At 33.0% G+C, this 24,652-nt stretch overlaps 1 protein-coding gene across 1 annotated transcript in view; it reads left to right on the top strand.

The window, feature by feature from the left end:
• The first annotated feature begins 5,184 nt into the window (after window positions 1–5,184).
• Window positions 5,185–24,652, top strand: part of akap9 (A kinase (PRKA) anchor protein 9) — a 134,170-nt gene continuing 114,702 nt past the window's right edge. The window contains 2 exon segments of the mRNA XM_051136960.1: window positions 5,185–5,437; window positions 18,192–18,410. Of these exon segments, the coding sequence (XP_050992917.1) occupies window positions 5,387–5,437; window positions 18,192–18,410 (270 nt within the window). The 5' untranslated portion in view covers window positions 5,185–5,386.

Here is a 24,652-nt window from a genome sequence, read left to right as displayed (position 1 = left end):
TTGAAATGAGCAGCAGTGTGACTGATACCATGTAAGACTGCAGCAGCGCCTTCACTGATACTGTAATTGAAATGTTTAATTACAAATGCTTGCATTCAGTGCACACAGGTTCAGCCTCATGCTAGAACAACAAATAGAAGAAATTTAAGCAAAATGTTAATTTCTCCTCGTGAGTTTTAGGAGAAACGCTGGAGAGTTTTAATTTCAAGAAAACATAACTTAATTGTACTGTAGGTCTTGTTATCTAATTCAGGGATGATCTGGCAACATCATTCAGAAGCAGATCATGAGTTATCTAATCAGATAAATGTTCCCTCCATCCATAATCAATAACATATGGATTCATGTGGGTTCATGCTAGGACTGAGAAGACAAGCAGAAATAATAGACAAACATTCACTTTAAAAAATTACTTTTCAAAGCTGTAAATAAAACAAAGATTATTGGACTATGTTTCACAAGAAAATACTATTTCAGTCTGTAAAATAACAGTAAAACTTACTTAATTTTTGAGTGAAAGTTGTTTCTGCGCTTAATTTTCACCCAGAAATTGCTGGTCAATTTCCAATAATCCTTGTTTTATTTATAGCTTAAAAAAAATAACCCAGCATATGTAATTTGATTCATTTATATGTAGCATGTATAAATATGCGAGAAGGGCTGGAAATTTTGAGATTTGAGATTCAGAATTAAGTAATCAAAAAAGTAAAAAAAATAAATAAAATGGATTAATAAAGACTGTTAATAAATAAATAACCTATAAAAGGCTATTGGTTGTGTCAATGTGATCAAATGACATAAGTTTTAAAACTTGACTGACACATAGATTAAGAAAAGGAATTTAAAAGTTACATTTAAAATGAATTAATTTGTTGTTACATTACATACATTATTGTTACATGACATGACATAAAGGTTACATTATATGAATTATTGTTACATTACATGACAAAGGTTACATTACATAAATTATTGTTACATTACATGACATACATGTTACATTACATACATTATTGTTACATGACATAAAGGTTACATTACATAAATTATTGTTACATTACATACATTATTGTTACATTACATGACATACATGTTACATTACATAAATTATTGTTACATTACATGACATACAGGTTACATTACATAAATTATTGTTACATTACATGACATACAGGTTACATTACAAGACATACATGTTACAGTACATACATTATTGTTACATGACATGACATAAAGGTTACATTACATAAATTATTGTTACATTACATACATTATTGTTAAATTACATACATTATTTTTACATGACACGACAAAGGTTACATTACATAAATTATTGTTACATTACATGACATACATATTACATTACATACATTATTGTTACATGACATGACATACAGGTTACGCTACATAAATTATTGTTACATTACATGACATAAAGGTTACATTACATACATTATTGTTACATTGTTTATTTGTCAATTTGAAAATAACATTATTTACTTTTTTCATTTTGAATGAATACGTTGACAATCTGTTGTTTTAATTATGTTATATTATTATTTTAGTCTCATTGTTCTTTCTCCATACAAGAGTTTAGGTATCATAATTATGACTTTTTATTTATTCTGACATTATGTCTCACAATTCTAACATTATAAGTTTTTTTTTTTTTTTACAATGCAAAGTTTAGTACTGCTAATGTTTGATCAGTCATGATAAGACATTAAAAGAATTCTATTATTCTGTTGAGTATGTTAGCTTGAGTGAGATAGTTTGGCATCTCAGCAGGTGTTTGAGTTTCTGAACCTGATCCTGTGCTGCTCTCACATGAATAATTCACAGGCCAAACATTCAGGGTTCCTGGATCTCAGAGCCTCAGAACCGAACGGCAGAGTTCACAGGTGGGACCTGAAGCTCACTTTGGCAGCGGAAAGTGAAGGATGTCCAAGAGAAGATGGGTGGAATTCAAGATCAGCCAGACCATCAGCTGTTCAGCTCCCGTCAGCCGCAGGAATAGACCTCCATCTCCTGCTGCTGCTGCAGGTACGGCCAACATTTCACACCAATTTACACCTCAGATGAGTAGAACGTGTGTGGATATGCTGATGTAAGTCAGACAGCTAACAGAGAACGTTCTCAGAACATTTTGGCAAGGTTCTCTCAAACATTCTTCCAGTAATGTTAACAGAATGTACATTCAAAGTTATCTGAGCTTTAATATAGATATATTTATATATCATTCATGGAACATTTTTTGGAAACATTTTAGTTTGTGTTACTGCTTGTTTCAGAATGTTCAAAAGTAGCGTTCCAACAACATTTGCAAAACTAGATAATAAAGTTTGTCGAGACAAACTTTGAAGTTGGCTTGAGAAAGCCTGACCATAAGTTTTAAAAAGTTTTAAAAGTGTTAAAAATGTGATGGTTTTCAGTCTGAAGTAGATTGAAGTTTAAAGTACTTTTAAAGCTTGAATGTTTTGAAGGCTAACTTGTCAGATAGATAGATATGTTAATACATGCATGATTTTGGCATGATTACCAAATTATTAGTATGTTGCTAACATGATTCTAGCATGATTAGCATGTTACTACCATGATCAGCAAATTACTAACATGTTGTTATAATGATTAGCAAGTTACTAGTATGTTGCTAGCATGTTTCTAACATGATTAGTAACATGGTTAGCATGTTTCTAGAAAGATTAACAAGTTAATAACATGTTACTAGCATGATTAGCATGTTGTTAACATGTTTGTAGTATGATTAACATGTTGTTAGCATGTTTCTACCATGATTAGCATGTTACTAGCATGTTGCTAGAATGATTCTAACATGATTAGCAAGTTAATATGTTGCTAGCATGTTTCTACCATAATTAGCACGTTACTAGCATGTTGCTAGCATGATTCTAGCATGATTAGCATGTTACTAGCATGCTAATAGCACTGATTAGCATGTTACTAACATGTTACTAGAATTATTCTAGCATGATTAGCATGTTTCTAGCATGATTAGCATGTTAATAGCACTGATTCATGTTACTAGCATTATTCTAGCATGTTGTCAGCATGATTAGCAAGTTACTAGTATGTTGTTAACATGATTCTAGAATGGTTAGCATGTTACTAGCATTTTGTTAGCATGATTAGCATGTTACTAGCATGATCAGCAAGTTGCTAACATGGTTCTAGCATGATCAGCAAATTACTAACATGTTGTTATAATGATTAGCAAGTTACTAGTATGTTGCTACTACTAGTATCTAACATGATTAGTAACATGGTTAGCATGTTTCTAGCAAGATTAACAAGTTACTAACATGTTACTAGCATGATTAGCATGTTGTTAACATGTTTCTAGTATGATTAACATGTTGTTAGCATGTTTCTACCATGATTAGCATGTTACTAGCATGTTGCTAGAATGATTCTAACATGATTAATATGTTGCTAGCATGTTTCTACCATAACTAGCACGTTACTAGTATGTTGCTAGCATGATTACCATGTTGCTAGCATGATTCTAGCATGATTAGCAAGTTACTAGTATGTTCCTAACATGATTCTAGCATGATTAGCATGTTACTAGCATGCTAATAGCACTGATTATCATGTTACTAACATGTTACTAGAATTATTCTAGCATGATTAGCATGTTTCTAGCATGATTAGCATGTTAATAGCACTGATTCATGTTACTAGCATTATTCTAGCATGTTGTTAGCATGATTAGCAAGTTACTAGTATGTTGTTAACATGATTCTAGAATGATTAGCATGTTACTAGCATTTTGTTAGCATGATTAGCATGTTACTAGCATTTTGTTAGCATGATCAGCAAGTTGTTAACATTGAAATATCCAAAACAAAATACAAAAAGTACAAAAATTGACTTGACCAATGCATTTTTTAAATGATAGGACACAGATAAAGAGGTGATTACGCTGTTTAAATGACTAACAGACCTCTTGCTGTGTCATTAGTTATATATTTCATGAGATATGTGCAACTAGACTACTTTTGGCAAAGAAAATCTGAAATCACACTTCAGATTTTAAAATACAGTTCAGTATAATATGGATCATAAATACCGGGTGACTACACTGTAAAAAATAAAAAACACAATTTGTTGAGTCAGCTTAAAATAATTTGTTACCCTGCTGCCTTAAAATTTCAAGTTCAGTCAACTCAAATAAGTTTAGTCAACTTGAAACGTTAAGTTGTACTAAGTAACAACTTAGATATTTGTGTTTGCTAAACTTAACAGATGGGTAAGTAACCCAGCTGCCTTAAAATTTTAAGTTGATTCAACTCAAATATCTAAGGTGTCACTTAGTATAACTTAACATTTCAAGCTGAATAAACTTTTTTTGAGTTGACTGAACTTAAAATTTTAAGGCAGCCAGGTAACAAATTATTTTGTTAACTTAACAAATTGTTTTTTACAGTGTAGAGCATAAAAATGTTGATACTACCAGTCAAAAGTTTTTGAACATTACATTTTTAAATGTTTTTTTTTTTTTAAAGAATTCTCTTCTGCTCACCAATCCTGCATTTATTTGATTCAAAATACAGCAAAAATATTTTTACTATTATAATTATTATAATAATATATAATTATATAATTATTTTATTTTTTAATTTACTTTTATTAATTTATTTCTGTGATTTCAAAGCTAAATTTTTAGCATCAGATTTGTTGCTCAAAAAACATTTTATTATTATTATTATTATTATTATTATTATATTACGTTGAAAACAGCTTTATATATATATATAAATAGAAAGTTCAGAAGAACAGCATATTAGAATGATTTCTGAAGGATCATGTGACACTGAAGACTAAAGTAATGATGCTGAAAATAAAGCAATAAATTACATTTTAAAATAGATTAAAATATAAAGTAGTTAATGTAAATAGTAAAAATATTTCACAATTTTACTGATTTTGCTGTATTTTGGATCAAATGCAGGCTTGCTGAGCAGAAGAGACTTCTTTAAAAATCTTACTGTTCAGAAACATTTGACTGGTAGTGTAGCTAATAAACAATATAATTATCAAACATTCATATCTGCCTGTTGCACATATAATAACATGACACTGTCTGCACAGCGCTATTTGCAGTGTCGGGCTTTAAAACGGCCGCGTGTGCGCGCGTGGCGTGACGTCACCGCGCCGCGAGTCTCGTGTGTTTACGTGGAGAAACATGGCGGCGACGGTGACAGCAAAGCCCGAATAAAACACTGAGGAAATCCCAAAGATTGACCGTCCGAACCGAGGCGGACGCACATGTCAGCGCTCCGCGTTTAGCGCTAGGTGTGTCTGCGTGCGTGTGGCGTTTTTATGACGCGCGTGTGTCCGTTTTTAAGCCGCAGGAACCGCAGAGATGATGGAAGACGAGGAGCGACAGAAGAAACTACAGGCCGGCAAAGCTAAGGTGAGATTTACTTCATGTTTACATCATCTTTACCTGTCTGCTGACGTTTACCTCAGGATATCACTCTCACCTGAGATTTATCTCATCGCTGTAGTTTACCTCAGAATTTAACGCCCATGAGATTCAACCCACTGCTGTCATTTTACCTCACTGACATCTGTGACTAACATTTGCCTCATATTTACCTCAATTTTACTTCACTGCTGTCATTTACCTTAGAAAAAACTGACACGTGCAATTTCACTCACATTTGCTTCATATTTACCTCATATTTGCCTCAGTTGTACCTCAGAAAATAACTGACATTTGTGTTTTAACACACATTTGTCTCATATTTACCTCTGTTTTACCTTTCTGCTGTGAATTACCTCAGAGAACTACTTACATCTGTGATTTAATGCACATTTGCCTCATGGTTACTTAAATTTGACCCCACATTTACCTTAAAAATATTGATTTTTACCTCATATTTATCTCAATTTACCTCATTTACCTCATTGTTATCATTTACTTCAGAGAACCATTTACATCTGTGATTTAACGCACGTTTGCCTCATGTTTGCTTACATTTTACCTCACATTCGCCTTATACATGTTTATATTTACCTTATATTTACCTCAGTTTACCTCATTTAGCTCTATTTTACCTCACTGCTATCATTTACCTTAGAGAACCACTTACATCTGTGATTTAATGCACATTTGCCTCATGGTTACTAAAATTTGATCCCACATTTACCTCATAAATATTGATTTTTCTCCTCATATTTACCTCAATTTACCTCATTTACCTCACTGCTATCATTTACTTCAGAGAACCATTTACATCTGTGATTTCACACACATTTGCCTCATGTTTACTTACGTTTTACCCCACATTTACCTTGTAAATGTTTATTTTTACCTTATATTTACCTCAATTTACCTCATTTACCCATACTGCTATCATTTACTTCAGAGAACCACTTATATCTGTGATTTAACACGTTTGCCTCATGTTTACTTAAATTTTACCCCACATTTACCTTATACATTTTTATGTTTACCTCATATTTATGTCAGTTTACCTCATTTACCTCTATTTTACTTCGCTGCTGTCATTTACCTCAGAAAACCACTTATGTCTGATTTAATGTACATTATACCCCTCTTTTACCTCAGAAAATAACTGCCATTTGTAATTTTATTAATGTTTACCTTGTATTTACCTCCTTTATTTTACTTCATCACTGTAATTTGTTTCACTGACGTGTAATTTCACCCACCCTTTACCTCCTATTTACCTTTTTACCTCACATTTACCTTGTAAAATATCTGAGATATGTGAATTAAATCACATTTGAGTCATATCTCAGTTATTTTTAATGTAAATGTATGTAAAAATGAGGCAATTCTGAGTTAAATCACACATTTACCTCAGAAAATAACTGACATCTAATTTTATTCACATTTACCTCATATTTACCTCTGTTTTACTTCACTGCTGCAATTTGCCTCAATGATATCTGTAATTTTTCTCACACGTTACTTCCTATTTACCTTTTTACCTCACATTTACTTGTGAAGAAAAAAAAAAGCAGGGGGAGGAAACATAAATTTACCTCATAAATAAAACATTATTTACCTCATAAAATAACTGAGACATGTGATTTAACTCACTTTTGACTTATATCTCAGTTATGTTTTGGTGTAAATATAGGTAAATATGAGGAAAATGTGAGTTAAATCACACATTTACCTCACCTCACATTTTCCACTTCTCACATTTACATCTGTAATTGAACACACGTTTGACTAATATGTACCTATATTTTACCTCACAGGTGTTATTTACCTCAGAATATAGTTCACTTCTGAAATTAACCTTGGTTTTTACTGACTTCTGCAACATATTTACCTTAAGCTTAAGTGTAACGTAAATGTGTTGATGCCTTTTGACTGAAACGTTGACTGTTTTTTTTTTTATTATTATTATTATTTTTTTTACACCTCAGAATGTTTTTTTCTGTGGTATACCTTAAATTTACTGTCATTTCTTATGACATTTAACTCTATTCATTCCTCACTGCTGTCATTTAAATTTAATTTAACCCGCAGTTGCTTTGTATTTATCTCTATATCTCATAAAATATCTCACATCTGTGACTTATCTCTATTTAACTAACATTTACCTCTATTGCACCTCACCGCTGTCATTTGCCTCAGAATATAGTGAACTATTTACCTATTTACATAGGTATTTTAATTGACTTCAGTGCTATCATTTATGCCAGAATGTCATTTATCTGAGCTTTACCTTTAATTTACCTTTCTTTCTTCTGAAATTTACTTCATGTTTACCTCACAGCTGTCATTTATTTCTTTGTAAATTATATCTGAGAATTACATTTACCATTACCTTATACTTATAACTTATAAATGTTTGAGTGTTTATGCATTTCATGCACTTTCTGTCATGCAATGCCCCTGTTGTATATTAACATGAGAATACACCTGATATTTGAACAGATAAGTCCTTGTGGCGAATCTGACGACTGTTTCAGGTAGTTTAGTGCTGTTGAATGTGAAGACAGTCTGAGAACATGTGGATAGGCTTGTGAGACTGGATTTTCTAGCCATTGCTTCACCGGATCTCTCCCATGCCTCACATTTCTGCATATGAACAGACCTCTCAGCAGACTTTAGGTCACTGTAACCTGCTGGAGCATGTTGAGAGCACAGAGACTGACTCATGATGTTAATGAAACAATATGTTATCTGTAGTCAAGGCTGAAGTATGTTATTAGGCACAACATGCACTGCAGCAGCTGCTTTTTATCAATCAGTTTGCATTATATCTGAGACTGGCCAGGTTGCTTTTTTTTAGGTATTGTTTTGGGTGTATTAGTCAAGCAATAGTTTATTGAATCTTTGTGGCCTCACATTCTTGTTCGTTAACACTTTGGCCTCTTCAGGGCGTGATAACAGAACTGTGCTATTTTATAAATAGAACAAATTCCTCTCTGGCCGAGTCTAAAAATACACAGAGTCTGAAGGAGCGGTGAGATTGTGACCCTTCTGTACAGGTCTGTTTCCTGTGAAGTGAACATATGTGAACGAGGTCACTTGCACCGACCCGTCTGTCTAATTCCCGCTGGCAGGTTTATGTGGCGGCTGTCTCACAGATGTCATTTAGATCTACCTGTTTGTCTCTCCCTTTTATCCCAAAGATTTTATGGTTTATTTACATTCGATGAATGTCTGCTTTGGTGAATGACTGAATTATATATTAATGAGCAGCTGAATTCTGTGAATAGTTATAAACAAATAGCTCACCCAAACATGAAAATTTGATGAAATTTACTCATCCTCAGGGCACAAATGTGTATAAATGTGTCATTCCATCACTGTCTCGTCAATGCAGTGAATGGGCGCCGTCGGAATAAGAGTCCAAACAGCTGATAAAAACATTACAATAATCCAGTCATCTGATTTTAACAAGTAAGATGTTTTTAACTAAAATGTGAGTCCATAATCCATAATAACACTTCTTTCAGTGAAAAAGTGGTCTGTTCTGAATCAGGAGAGAAATCTATAATTAAACTTTTTTGAATAAGATCACTCATTTCTGGTGCTGGGTTTTCATCTGAAATTATTTGAGCTAAAGCTATTGAATCAATCTAAATGTCAGAGTAACATCCAACATTAACTTCTCAGACTTTCTCAGGTGAATGTTGGCTTTTGAACTAGTTGATTAGTAGCTCAAAAAAACATTCACAATAACTTTGTAAATGTCAGGAGCCACTGAATAAAGATGTTTGTGATGGAAAGAGATGATTCAGAATGATTCAGAATTTCTTTTGTGGACGTTTGGAGTCAATGTGAACAAAGGCAGGAAAAACTCATTTTTTAAAATTGTGCTGCTTTGGAGCAGAAATAAATCAGTGCGGTCTGAATGCATGTTTTGTCCAGTAAAATATTAAAGCCTTTCTGTCTGTGATGGCTCTAATTTGTTTGGTTTTCTGTGATTGCCTAGCCATGTGGGCAATCTCTGTTTACTTCAGTTATCAAAAGAAAACTCCTTAGTTTGATATTAGTTCGATAGGTTTTGTTGTTGTAGGCAATGAAGAAAGGGCAGCAGAAGCATCATAACTTGTGTTGTTTTTATTTCTGTATTAAAGCAGTAAAGCATGGCAAGTTTCTGGGTCTGGTTTCCAGGAAATGCATGAGCTGATCAAATCAAACTGATCAAGTCGCTTTGAATAAAATCATCTGCAATGTAAAATACAGTATGGGAGTTCATCATGCTGAGTTTTTGAGTGTTGCAAGACAGATAAATGGATTTTTGCATGTGCGAACTGGAGGTTTTCAAAAGATCTTGGTTTCTAAACCATCTCAGTGCAGTGAAAGGCTCGGCGGATGACCCGTGAACCCTGAGCTTGTGTTCGGCACCTCCGCACGTCCTATTGGCGATGCTGCACATCATGTGCTGGCTCAGATCTGCTGTTTGTTTTGCTGCACTGAGCGGTTGGTGTTTAGAGCAGCTGTCAGCACTGTTTTCATGCCAGTGTCATTAGCGAGCAGTTCAGATGCTCTCAGGAACATGACTGGAGAACAGTCAGTCTTCTGGCATTGCAAAACAAAAATGCTGCATTGGTAAATAAGATGCCTGATCAGAAATAGTGCATCACAGATCATTGCATGCTAAAAATGATTATATATGTGCATCCATGCATGTTTTTATTGTTTGGTTCGAAAGCATTTGGCGAGAAATGCATGGGTGAAGTTGTTGCAGCAGTTTTAGCATGAGCATAAAAGTGAATTAATAATGAAGTTTAAGTTAATTAATTTATCTAGATGTGTCATTCCATGTTAACTTAAGCGGCGAAAAGTTGATTTTCTTTCTTGTGAAAGAAATGCATAAATGAAGACGAAAGCCAAAATCTTAAATGCCATGGATGAACATTTACTGAGTAATCCACGATTTGTAAAATGGGGCAAAAATGCCAGAGAAATGCCATTTTGACCAGAGATTTGGAGCTAAATTACAGAGGGGAAAAATTACTTGAGAAAATGGTAGCTCCATTAGAAAAATTAGTTGACTATAATGACTCTAGAGTTAGGCATGCATACTTTGGAAAAATAATATTTTTGGCAGACAAGACAACGTTGTCCTTCAGACATTATTTTTTAATTACGTTGAATATCATCTGAATGCAAAGTGATTTGCTGTTTGTCCACTGAAAATTTGTACAGTTTAAAAATCATAGACTCATGGTCACATTGAGATCCGTTTATCTCTGGAACTGAATCATATAGTGCCTTAAAAATGAAGATGGCGAAAGAAAAGTTTGTTAGGAACCAGCATATAAATGCATATTAATATACCTTTAATACTTCCTGAGTTACAGGCATGCACATTTAGGGGAAGAAACACAAATAGTGCTTTTTCTTCTTTTTGGAATAGTCACCATTGGCATATACTGCAACAGATACCACTAATAGAGCTACCAATATCTGGCTAGAAATAACATAATTATGTTGCCATCTTTCTAAAGTCATTTTACCCTCCGGTAATTTGGCTCCAAATGTCATTTTGACCCCCCTCTACAACATAGTGGATTACTCAGTAAAAAATGAAGTTTGCAGTTTTGAGAAATAAAGTCAGAACTGCAAGATATAAGCTAATTTGCAAGAAAGTCAGAATTGCGAGATTTAAACATGCAATTGTGAGAAAAAAGTAAAAATTGCAAAATTTAAACGTATAAATGTGGTAAATAAAGCCAGATTTGTGAGATTTACACTTGCAATTGCAAGAAAAAAGTCAAAATTGCAAGACTTAAACTACAAATTGCGAGGAAAACAGTCAAAATTGTGAGATTTAAGCTAGAAATTGTGAGGGGAAAAAAAGTCAAAATTGTGAGATATAAACATGCAAATCCAAGAAAAAAGCAGAATTGTGGGTTTTAAACTTTGCAATTGCGACAAAAAAAGTCAAAATTGCAAGATTTGAACTGGAAATTGCTAGAAACAAGTTAAAATTGTGAGATTTAAACATGCAAATCTAAGAAAAAAGACAGAATTGTGGGTTTTAAACTTTGCGATTGCGACAAAAAAGGTCAAAATTGTAAGATTTAAACTGGAAATTGCAAGAAAAAAGTTAAAATTGCGAGATTTAAACATGCAAATCCAAGAAAAAAGCAGAATTGTGGGTTTTAAACTTTGCAATTGCGACAAAAAAGGTCAAAATTGAAAGATTTGAACTGGAAATTGCAAGAAAAAAAGTCAAAATTGCAAGATTTGAACTGGAAATTGCAAGAAAAAAGTTAAAATTGTGAGATTTAAACATGCAAATCCAAGAAAAAAGCAGAATTGTGGGTTTTAAACTTTGCAATTGCGACAAAAAGGGTCAAAATTGCAAGATTTGAATTGAAAATTGCAAGGAAAAAAGTCAAAATTGCAAGATTTGAACAGGAAATTGGAAGAAAAAAAGTCAAAATTTCAAGATTTAAACATGCAAATCCGAGGAATAAAGTCAGAATTGCGAGATTTAAACTAGAACATAGTGGATTACTCATTAAATACCCATCTAGTGCCTTTAATATTTTTGTCTTTCATCACTTTCATTTCTGTTTGTCTTTTAGCCAGGGAAGTTTCAGAAATTTGCTTGATTTGACACAGAATTATTCCAGATGCTAATGTATGCTTGCAGACTCAAACTGAAAGTTGCCTGTGCATTAGTACTAAGGCCTTATACACACTAATACAGCCCTGAATCCTTGAAGCGTGTCCAGTTGCCTGTTTAACTCAAAGTCCGTTCCATTATGTAAAATCGATTGTTCCAACCCAGCGTGCAATGAAAGCGTTTTCTGCCTTCACCAGATCTGAGGGCTTTAATTTATGTGTGTGTGTTGTGATTGTAGGCTAAAAGCTCTGGTTAACAAGAGGTCAGGCCTTGAGTATTCAGACACACACACAAACCCTTTGTTAATCCCGATCAATAGTCTGCCGGGATAATTGGCTTGGCCGATAAACACAGTCAGTGTCACTCAAGAGATATTACAATAAAACTAAAGCGGGCCGCGTAATTAAATACCTCCTACACACTCAGCCATCGTGATCTTAATTAACAGCAGCGCACGCTCACCGAATGTTCGTTTTACCCTGTTCTGATAGTCGTTGTCAGTTGTCGGTGATTGTTTGGCACGTGAAGGATGCCTAGGTAATTTGTGTCTTGGGTTTTTATGATAAAACACTCTTTAGAACCCATTTCATTTAATATCAACTGTTACCATTAAAAGTTTGGAGTTGGAAAGATTTTTTCATGTTTTTGAAAAAAAAAAAAAAAAAAAAAAAAAAAAAAAGTTCACCAAAGCTGCATTTGTTTGATCAAAAAAACAGTAAAACTGTAAAATTGTGAAATATTTTTACAACTTAAAATTGCTGTTTTTTATTGAATATCTGTTGAAATGTAATTTATTTGTTGTGATCAAAGCTGAATTTTCAGCATCATTGCTCCAGTCTTTAGTGTCACATGATCGTTCAGAAATCATTCTAATATGCTGATTTGCTGCTCAACAAACATTTCTGATTATTATCAATGTTGAAAAAAGTTGTGCTGCACAATATTTTTGTGGAAACTGATACGTTTTATTTTTCAGGATTCTCAGATGAATAGAAAGTTGAAAAGAACTACATTTATTTGAAGTAGAAGTCTTTTGTAACATTAATGTCTTTACTGTCACTTTTAAACAATTGAATGCATCCTTGAAGAATGAAAGCATAATTGTCTTTAAAGAAGTACTTTGCTTCTTGTGTGTTCGTGCTGTTCTGTGAATGTAGTTTGCATGAGGACAGTAAGGCAGCAGCAGAAATGAGCCGTTCACCACCAGAGTAACAGCAGACCTACATATGACCGAATGTAATCGCAGTGTTTCCAAATAGGCCAAATGGGTGTCAGCAGGGGACGCTCACCTCAGGGAGCTGATTAGATAACCCAAAGATTAATGCCAGCCTTTGTGGGGAAAAACAAATTAAATTTAATTTCAAGCTGTGCAATTGCTTCTGTTGCGGCTCCTGCTATTGCTTTCTTGGATTTTACTTCAGGACTCATAGAAACGGACGATATATTGGTGGCTGTACGAGTTTCAGCCAACATTAGACTTGCATTGGGTTTCTTCTAAAAGTGCAGCTGGCCTAAATAATAAAAGCAGGCCTTCATATTATTTCTCTGCTAATGCAGTTTTTGTTTTAAATCATGCAAAGCTATAGGTTTATGTATGGAAGCCTGTTTCTGCCACTGAATAACAAAAAAACAAAAACGTAATTCTGACTTTTATCTCACAGTTATAATTTTTTCACAACTGCGAGTTTATATATTGGAGTTCTATCTTTTTTATAACTTAGAGAAAAGACTGTGAGAAAAAAATCTAAATAGCAATACTGAGACTTGCAGATCTGAGAAATAGAAAAAAAAAGAAATAATTGTGAGATTTAAACTTACAGTTGCAAGGAAAAAGTAAAAAAAAAAAAAAAGTTAAAGAAAAAAGTAATAATTGTGAGATTTAAGCTTACAAATCTGAGAAATAGTCAGAATTGCAAGATATACATTCGCAGTTGCAAGAAAAAGTCTCTTTAAACTAGCAATTGCTAAAAAAGTAATAATAGTGAGATTTAAACTAGAAATTGCGAGGAAAAAAAAAAAACTTGAAAGATTTAAACATACAAATCTGAGAAATAGTCAAAATTGCACGATTTGAGTTTACCAATCTGAGAAAAATAAAGTCAGAGTTGCAAGATATAAACTAGAAATTGCAAGAAAAATATAAAAATTGCAAGAATTAACCTAGCAATTGCTAAAATAAAAGGAATAATTGTGAGATTTAAACTAAACTGTAAGAAAAAAGTCAAAATTGAGAGATTTGAAAAATATGAAATATGAAAAAATGGTCAGAATTGCAGTATTTAACCTTGCAATTGCAAAAGTCAAAATTGTGAGATTTTAAACTAGAAATTGCAAGAAAAAAGTCAAAATTGTGAGATGTAAACTTGTAAATCTGAGAAATAAATTCAGAATTGGAAGATATAAACTTGTAATTGCAAGAAAAAGTCAAAATTTCTATATTTAAACTTGCAGTTGCGAGAAAAATGTCAGTCAACTAGTCAACTAGAACTTGCAAGAAAAAAGTAAAACTTGCAAGATTTATACTTACAAATCTGTTAAATAAAGTCAGAATTGCGAGACTTAAGCTTACAGATATGAGGAAAAAGTCAAAAATGCAATATTTAGGCTTACAAATCGGAGACAAAGTCAGAATTGCAAGATATAAACTCGTAATTGCAAGAAAAAAGGCAAAATTGCAATATTTAAAATTGCAATTGCGAGAGAAATTCATAATTGTGAGATTTAATTTGCAAATCTGAGAAATAAAGTCAGAATTGCAAGATTTAAACACACAGTTGCAAGAAAAAAGTCAGAATTGCACCATTCATTCATTGCATATTCAATATTCATTGTTGGAAACAGGCTTCCATATCTGTAGTATGAATCATCATAGTTGCCGTAAAAAGTTTCGTCTCTGTGAATGTCTGTATTCATGGGTTTTATTTGCATGTGTCAAAGTCTGGTTGTTATTCTCCTTCAGTGGATGTTTTTACAGCCGCTGCTCTTTGTGAAGTTGTTTTGTATCTTTCCCAGGAGTCTTTGCTGTATCCTAGACACTCACAAACATCAGATCCCACAGGACGCCTGTGATCCGGGTTGAGTGTGTTAGCATGCGCCGTTGTTCGATGGTGTGTTGAGCTCACGTTCTGCCGCACGCCCCTTTCACCTCTCTACTCATTAGTGTTCATTTAGCATAATGGACGTACATTAGTGCGAACGCTCTTTTTGCTTGTTTACATAAATAATGTAAAAGCCGCATGCGGGATTCCTGCTCCGTCACCATGGTAACAGCAAACGAGACTTTTTCAAATCATCTGTATTTCGGCTCCGGCGTTAAAAGGTTTTCTGGGAAATGTGTTTCTCACTCGTGTTCTTGAGTTTCTGGGTGAAATGTCATGGTGATGCTGATGTTCAGATACAGACTGAAATGTTCAGGTGTTACAGAGGGGAAAATGGTTTTTATTTAAGTAAAATAATTTATAGAAATTAATGTTGTCAGTGCATTGATGCAAGTTCACATGGATATTATGTACAGACTTTTATTTTCTTCATTCTGTGGAGGGACTAATTTAAATAAAATAAATATATTGAACTGATTAAATATCTCATATTTATTACAGTTGCAGTAAATAAATAATAAAATAAAAGTGCAATGTAACTTACACTACCAGTCAAATGTTTTTGAAAAGTAAGATTTTTATTATTTTTAAAGAAGTCCCTTCTGCTCACCAACCCTTTATTTGGTCCAAAGTTTAGCAAAAACAAAAAAAAAATTGAAAATATTTTTACTATTTAATATAACTGTTTTCTAATTTAAAATATTTTAAAATGTCATTTATTCCTGTGATTTCCAAGCTGAATTTTTAGCATCATTACTCCAGTCACATGATCCTTCAGAAATCATTCTAATATTCTGATTTGATCAAAAAACATTTATTGTTTTTGTTGTTGTTGTTGTTGTTGAAAACAGCTGAGTAGCATTTTTCAGGATTCTTTGATGAATAAAAAGTTCAGAAGAACAGCATTTTAAAGCATTTAAAGCATCCTTGCTAAATAAAAGTATACATTTTCTAAAAAATTTTTCCCAAAAATAAATAAATAAATCAATACAATTATGTTCACTCCAAGCTTTTGAATGGTATGGTGTATATTGTTACAAAAGCTTTTTATTTCAGATAAATGCCGATATTTGGATCTTTTTATTCATGAAAGAATACTGAAAAAATGTTCTGAACTGTTTTAAATATTGCTAATAATAATAATTGTTAAGCAGCAAATCAGCATATTAGAATGATTTCTGAAGGATCATGTGACACTGAGGACTGGAGTAATGATGCTGAAAATTCAGATTTGATCACAGGAATAAATTACATTTTCAAATATATTCAAATAGAAAGCAGTTATTTTAAATGGTAAAAGTATTTCACAATATTACTGCTTTTGCTGTATCTTAGAACAAATAAATGCAGGCTTAGTGAGATGAAGAAATTCTTTAAAAACATCAAAAATCTCACTGTTCAAAAACTTGTGACTGGTAGTGTGCGCATTTATATTAAATAAATATAATACATAAATAATAAATTAATTTAAAAATAAAATAAAAGTAGAATAAAAATGTATATTTATTTAAAATAAAAACAAGTACAGTGAAATGTATTTCAGCATTTTTTATTTTACATAATTACATTTCATTTCATTTAATTACATATTTATTTATTTATTTATTTGTAGTCATTTTAATTATATTTGTTAATGGATTGCAACATTTTATGGTGTATTTACTTTCAAGATTTATATTTTTATTTCAATATTGATTTGCTTTATGCAAATTGCCTTTTTGTTTGCTACATTTTAAGGTATATATTTCATATTTTCATTCTAAGGCCTGATGGTATTTCACCTCCATTTTATGCTGTCATTTCATTGTATTATTTATTACTTTATTGCAACATTCTGTGATGTGTTTAATTCTTTGATTATGTATTTATTGCCAAAGTTTGTGTTCAATCCCTTCATACAAACCTAAAGATCTTTATGAAATGAATCCCATAAAAACTCATGTGGTTTGGGGTCTCTGATGAAAATAGTGGGGTGTTACAGCTGAAGAGCTGCTCTATCACAACAGCTGTGTGTGTGTGTGTGTGGACAGACAGGTGGTCATTTCTTTCTCTCTCAGCTGCTGGTTTTGTGACTGATTTTGCAGACGCCGTTATTCTGTCAGTTGTTCTGTTTAGCCATGTGTCACATGCATCTCATTTTACGTCTGTAATGTGCCGTATTTCTGAGTAGAAAAGTTATACCAAAATGCAAAACCTGTGCTAACTGAATGAAAACAAGCTGACAAAAAGATAAAATCCAAGATTTGGTGATAATCTAGCAGTTTATAAGAATTTTTCTGTAGGCCAACCATTTCTGACCATGAAAAAAAAACCCTTCAAAATATTTTTTGAAAGATGTTATAGCCAATGTGAGCAAAGTCAATAAGTTTTAGTCTAATACAATAACTTTAACAGGCATTTTCATTAAAAAAAAAAAAAAAACTCTAGGTCAAAATGGCCTGAACACAGCATGAAGGCTAATAAAAATAAATAGCCAGTTCTAAGCTCTACAGGATCTTCACACTGAGTTTCTGCATTTGGGTCAGTAAGTGTAATCCAGAGCCGCTCTGGTTTTAACACACTTTAATGTCTGACAGTAAATCCTGTTCATGCACAAGCAAAGGATTCATTTGATCAAGATGTTCATGTTTGTGTTCTCAAGATCTCTAGAGCTCATATTCCTTCCTGAAGATGATTTATACTTCAAATGAGTGCTAAACAGATAGACTTCAGCGTGTGCGGTTACATATTGATGAAACACATGTCAGTCTTAATGGACGTCTGTGCTGCTAATCCAGTTAAAGCAAAGTTGAAGGATTTGCGGTGCCAGAGCACAGGAAGGTGATGGTGTTGATCAACAGTCAGGCATGATTCGGCTCAGCTTCACCAAGCTGTGCCGCTTTACCGTGGGTTTTTACTGTCTAATTTTTTTTATTTACATTCACAGACTACAGTTTTTCCACGTGTGATTTTTGTCGCTCATAAGCGTGTGTTTGTGTCCCGTCTCTTCCAGCTGGCCGAGTACCGGCAGAGGAAAGCTCAATCCGATGGCCAGAAGAAGCAGAAGAAGAAGAAAAAGAAGCCGGAGGCGGACGCGGAGGAGCGTATGAGAGAGGAGCAGGGGAGAAATGAGGGCGAGGAGCAGAGAGGAGATCAGACCACCGTGTTTTCCGTCTCAAAGACTCTCCACAGTGGAGAAACTGTCACACACGACCAGACCTACACCATAGAGGTGAGCAGAGTTTATGATCCCTAGTCGAGTCACTGTCTGCTCCGGTGGAGTAACTGTGTTTATAGTTTTGTTATACAGAAGACACTTAATTACGACAGCATTTTAGTGCCGTGTTAAAAAAAATATAATAAAAAGTCTAAGATTACAAGAATATAGTAGAAATACTACGAGAATAAAGTTGAAATACCAAAATACTACAAGAATAAGGTTGAAATACTACGAGACTAAAGTCAAAATGCTTCAAGAATAAAGTTGAAGTACTACGTGAATAAAGTTAACATGCTGAAATACTACGAAAACAAAAGTCAGAATACTATGAGAATAGTTGAAATACTACGAGAATAAAGTCGAGATGCCAAAATGTTACAATAAAGTCGAAATACTGAAATACTACAAGAATAAAGTCTAAATATTACAAGAATAGTCAAAATACTATGAGAATAAAGTTGAAATGCCGAAATACTACGAGAACCAAAGTCAAAATACTACGGGAATGAAGTCGAAATACTACGAGAATAAAGTCGAAATACCGAAATACTATGAGAATAGTCGAAATACTACAAAAAGTTGAAATATTACAAGAATAGTCAAAATGCTGAAATACTACGAAAACAAAAGTCAAAATACTATTTGAAATACTACGAGAATAAAGTTATTACAGTAAAGTCGAAATACTGAAATACTACAAGAATAAAGTCTAAATACTATGAGAATAAATTCGAAATGCTGAAATATTACGAGACTAAAGTCGAAATACTACAAGAATAAAGTTGAAATACTATGTGAATAAAGTTGAAATACCAAAATACTATGAGAATAAAGTTGAAATACTATGTGAATAAAGTTGAAATGCCAAAATACTACGGGAATGAAGTCGAAATACTACGAGAATAAAGTCGAAATACCGAAATACTATGAGAATAGTCGAAATACTACAAAAATAAAGTTAAAATATTACAAGAATAGTCAAAATGCTGAAATACTATGGAAAAAAAAGTCAAAATACTATGAGAATAGTTGAAATACTACGAGAATAAAGTCGAGATGCCAAAATGTTACAATAGAGTTGAAATACTGAAATACTACAAGAATAGTCAAAATACTACGAGAATAAAGTTGAAATACTATGAGAATAAAGTTGAAATACTATGAGAATAAAGTTGAAATACTATGAGAATAAAGTTGAAATACTATGAGAATAAAGTTGAAATGCCAAAATACTACGGGAATGAAGTTGAAATACTACGAGAATAAAGTCGAAATACCGAAATACTATGAGAATAGTCGAAATACTACAAAAATAAAGTTGAAATATTACAAGAATAGTCAAAATGCTGAAATACTATGAAAACAAAAGTCAAAATACTATGAGAATAGTTGAAATACTACGAGAATAAAGTCGAAATACTACAAGAATAAAGTTGGAATACTATGTGAATAAAGTTGAAGTACTATGTGAATAAAGTTGAAATGCCAAAATACTACGAGAACAAAAGTCAAAATACTACGGGAATGAAGTCGAAATACTAAGAGAATGAAGTCGAAATACCGAAATACTATGAGAATAGTTGAAATACTACAAAAATAAAGTTGAAGTATAAGAATAGTCGAAATGCTGAAATACTACGAAAACAAAAGTCAGAATACTATGAGAATAGTTGAAATGCTACGAGAATAAAGTTGAGATACCAAAATATTACAATAAAGTCGAAATACTGAAATACTACAAGAATAAAGTCTAAATACTATGAGAATAAAGTTGAAATGCCAAAATACTACAAGAACAAAAGTCAAAATACTACTTTATGTGAATAAAGTTGAAATATTACAAGAATAGTCGAATTGCTGAAATACTATGAAAACAAAAGTCAAAATACTATGAGAATAGTTGAAATACTACGAGAATAGTCTAGATGCCAAAGTATTACAATAAAGTCGAAATACTGAAATACTATGAGACTAAAGTCAAAATACTACAAGAAAAAAGTTAAAATACTACAAGAATAAAGTTGAAATACTACGTGAATAAAGTTGAAATGCCGAAATACTACAAGACTAAAGTCAAAATACTACGGGAATGAAGTTGAAATACTACGAGAATAAAGTTGAAATACAACGAGAATGAAGTCGAAATGCTTTGGATGCATCACTTTCAATGCATGATCACTGTCTATGTTTACATGAGCATTTATAACAAATATTAGTGATGAACTGCTCATCTTTTTTTGCCCTATTTTGTCGTACTTTAACGTACGATTGTTCACCAGTTCTACAGTTCTCTTAACTTTGTCAAAAACATGCCTTTGCTGTGGTGTCTCTGTCCTAAAATGCCTGTATAGTGCGATTTTTAAACTCGCAGTGCTGTACGTGTTATGATTACAATTACTCAAATAATGAGTATAATCACATTAATATAATCACAGTGTTCTGTTTACGTGAGCTGCAGATTATAAAGGTGCATGTAAATGCAGTCAGTGAGCAAACGCTGTGTTGTTTCTGTTTGAATGCTTGTCGTGGGTTGGTTATGTAGATGTTTCTGCAGGCTGTTTTTGTGGATGAACTGCTATAACTAATGTTTAAAGGTGAAGTGTGTCATTTCTGCAGCTTCAGCAGCTCTGAAGGGAATTACAGAAATAATGAATCCAAACAAACTCAGAGGCCATGCATTGTTGAATATAGCGGTAGAAAACAAGATGGAAAAATAAAGACTCGCAGCTCAGTGATTCAAGAACTGCTCTGATTTACTGAGTGACCTTGAGAGTTTAGTATCAGTGAGATGATATTGTAGTTTTATTAGTATTTTGAATTATTATTAATTGTTTTTTTTAAATATATTTCTCTTTTAAATTTGTAGTAATTTTATGTTTTTCCCACAATGAATTTTTTATTATTATTTTTTAAACATGTCTTTATTAATTTTTATTTTATTTTTTGGTTATTTCTAAGTTATTGTTTGGTGAAAATTTGAATTTTGTTTTTGGTATTATTTAGAATAAATATTTACAAAAATACAAACAAATCTAATTTTTTTAGCCATTATGCAGCAAACATTTTTTTCAAACTGTGCAATTTACTGAAGGTCTCTGGAAAGATGCTCATGTTAGGAATTGTTGCTAAAAATGAAAGTCTGTTGAAAATGTGCTCATCCTCAGGTTATCCAAGATTAGGATGAGTTTGTTTCTTCATCAGATTTGTAGAAATGTGTCATTCCATTACTGGATCCTCTGCAGTGAATGGGTGCCGTCAGAATGAGAGTCCAAAGAGCTGATAAAAACGTCATAATAATCCACAAGTAATCCACACCACTCCAGTCCTTCTGTTAACATTTTGAGAAGAAAAAAGATGAAACAAATGCATCATTAAAACATTTTTAACTAAAATACCAGCGTCCATAATCCATAATTACACTTCCTCCAGTGAAAAAGTGTTCTGGTCTGAAGCAGAAAACTTGATACCAGTCATAAAAATGGAATTTACTCTATAATGCAGAATATCAGGAAATGTATATATTAATCCTATGCAATTTCTGCCTTTCTGTATCAATGAATGAATGAATGACACAGATACACGGTTTTGTTTATTACACACATACTGAAGCCTGCAAAACTTGCTGCCTCTGCTGCCTCACTATATGAGTACATGAATGCATAAACATAATCTGTAGAACTGCTGAGTCAGTTCATGAGTATTTTATTTTACTTTTGAGAAAAACCATTGTCACATCATATACATTCAGAAACATAAAGGCAGCAACCCGTCAAAATAAAAGTTCGGTGTAACTTGAGAAATAGTATTTAATGTAATGATAGTACTACTACTAATAGTAAAAAATAATATTTAAGGAATATTTACCAGAATTTGTTTACTAGAAAATTGTAAAAACAAGTAAATAATATAATAAATTAATTCTTTATAAAATCGAATTAATCCAGAATTTTTTTTTTATGCCAAAAATCATTAGGATATTAAGTAAAGATCATGTTCCATGAAGATATTTTGTAAATTTCCTGCTGTAAATATATGCAAACTTAAATTTTGATTAGTAATATGCATTGCTAAGAACTTCATTTGGACAGCTTTAACGGTGATTTTCTCAATATTTAGATTTTTTTGCACCCTCAGATTGCAGATATTAAAATAGTTGTATCTCAACCAAATATTGTCCTATCCTAAGAAAACATAAATTAAAAAAACTTTTAAGAATTTGCTTAAATTGTGTTTTATGATTTAAATTAATTGGACATGCTTTTTGATTAATATTTTTTAATGTAACCATTAAAATAGAGTCTAGAAACATTTAAAATGGAAAAATTGAATGCAGAAAAATTAAAAAAAAAAAAAAAAAAAAACAAATTTGGAAAAAATAAAATGGAATTTGAGAATTAAGCCGCATTTATTTCATTTGTGTCTTTGTTTTATTGTATTTGTCCTTTAGTTTGTTACTTGCATCTGTGCTGTTATTATTAATAACAAAGATAAAATAACAAAAGTGAATATATTATGAAATAAGATTTGGATAAAGCTATTATTCAATTAGTTTTTGCCGTAGTATCGGTTCAGTTGTAGTATTGAAATATTTCAGTCGGGTATCGTATCAAAGTCAGCATTTCAACATATTATGGACTCGTAAGGTCCCATATTGTCAAAAGTAAAATTTTGTGGCTCTTTTCATGATAACTGAGGTTTAGGGACTGTGTAACTACCATATAAGTTTCAAAACAGTTCATCCACAGTAAAATTTGCACAGCCTGCATAAAGCAGCTGTGCCTTTTCACAAGCCGCTGTGACTTCCGTAAAAATGTGACGTCCGAACTACTCAGTCACCGCCTTTAGTCACCACCCTGAGCACCAACCACCATCCCACTCTCCTTTTGCCAAACCCACAGACAACATTGCGTCCATGGCACTGCTGAGCAACAACAACTCGGAAACAAGTCGAGAAAACGCTGTTCAGTTGATGGATGTCCGGAAACTACATCATTGTACAGGCTTCCGAACAACATTAATATAAGTCAGCTATAACACGTCAGCTTTAGCCTCTTTCACACAGTGATTCCGGAAAATACACAGATAAAGTGTTCTGGAATTGGTTAATTTGGTTCATTCACGCAGTGATTTTCTGGAATCTGTGCATGTTTTACACACAACTCGTAAAGATCCCGTAAAGATGTGTCGTGTAATGCGACGCATACGTCGTACTAAACTGAAACTAAACTGGCGAACGTTCTGCGCTTCAGCGCGGTGAGGAACTCCCTGATCGCTGCTTCATTCCAGTTTGCACATATTTTTTCATTGTGAAGAGTCGCACAATAACATGCATCATCACTACAACAGCCTTTATTGGCATTGGTTCTAGCTTTTGTTCACACAGCGCTCGTTCCAGGACTGACCCCAGCAATCTTACTAGGTTTACAATCCGGGATCGTTCCCGGAATCAATCCTGGGACGTGTTTGCGTTCACACAGAAGGCACTCTGGCAACTTTCCGGGAATTTTCCGGAATCAACGTGCAGTGTGAAAGGGGCTTTACTAAAGCAATAGTTATGTAGCTGACTGCATTCGGTGTTTGAAAAAAAAAAAAAAAATAATTACCATTCTGAAACATCCTGTTGAGTATCACCAAGCCACAGCAGAATACAGCACACATGACCCTATTTACCTGTGGTTGGCCTGGCCATGCGTCACTCAAAAATCAACAGGCCAATCAGAAGAGAGGCTCATGAATATTAATTCAGTGGGACAAAATCGACCTGTTCTTGACAGAGCTCCTAAGAGAGGAGCTGTAAAAATATATAGAGATGGTTTTTGGCACTTATACAATAAATATATATTCTTAACGAAATCAACAGCTAAAATAAACCTCCAGAAAGGTCAACAATATGTGACCTTTAATGATAGATTTGTTTCAGCTTTTGTCTTCTCAAGATGTTAACTGATGGACTGGAGTGGTGTGGATTACTTGTGGATTATTGTGATGTTTTTATCAGCTGTTTGGACTCTCATTCTGACGGCACCCATTCACTACAGAGGGTCCATTGATGAGTGAGGCAATGACAGATTTCTACAAATCTCATGAAGAAAGACTCCTAATCTTGGATGGAATGAGGATGAGACATTTTCAGCAACTTCAAAGACTCTCTCTCTTTATATAGACTTGTAAACTGTATGTATATTTAAACAGATTATGGAATATTTATCATCTCAGCTCTGTTGCCCTCTTGATATATGTACGCGGTGTGTGGT

The sequence above is a fragment of the Labeo rohita genome, chromosome 19, assembly GCF_022985175.1.
Source record: "Labeo rohita strain BAU-BD-2019 chromosome 19, IGBB_LRoh.1.0, whole genome shotgun sequence".
NCBI classification, from domain to species: Eukaryota; Metazoa; Chordata; class Actinopteri; order Cypriniformes; family Cyprinidae; genus Labeo; species Labeo rohita.
The sequence above is the reverse complement of the archived record's forward strand: the minus strand, read 5'-3'. Positions and strand labels throughout refer to the sequence as shown.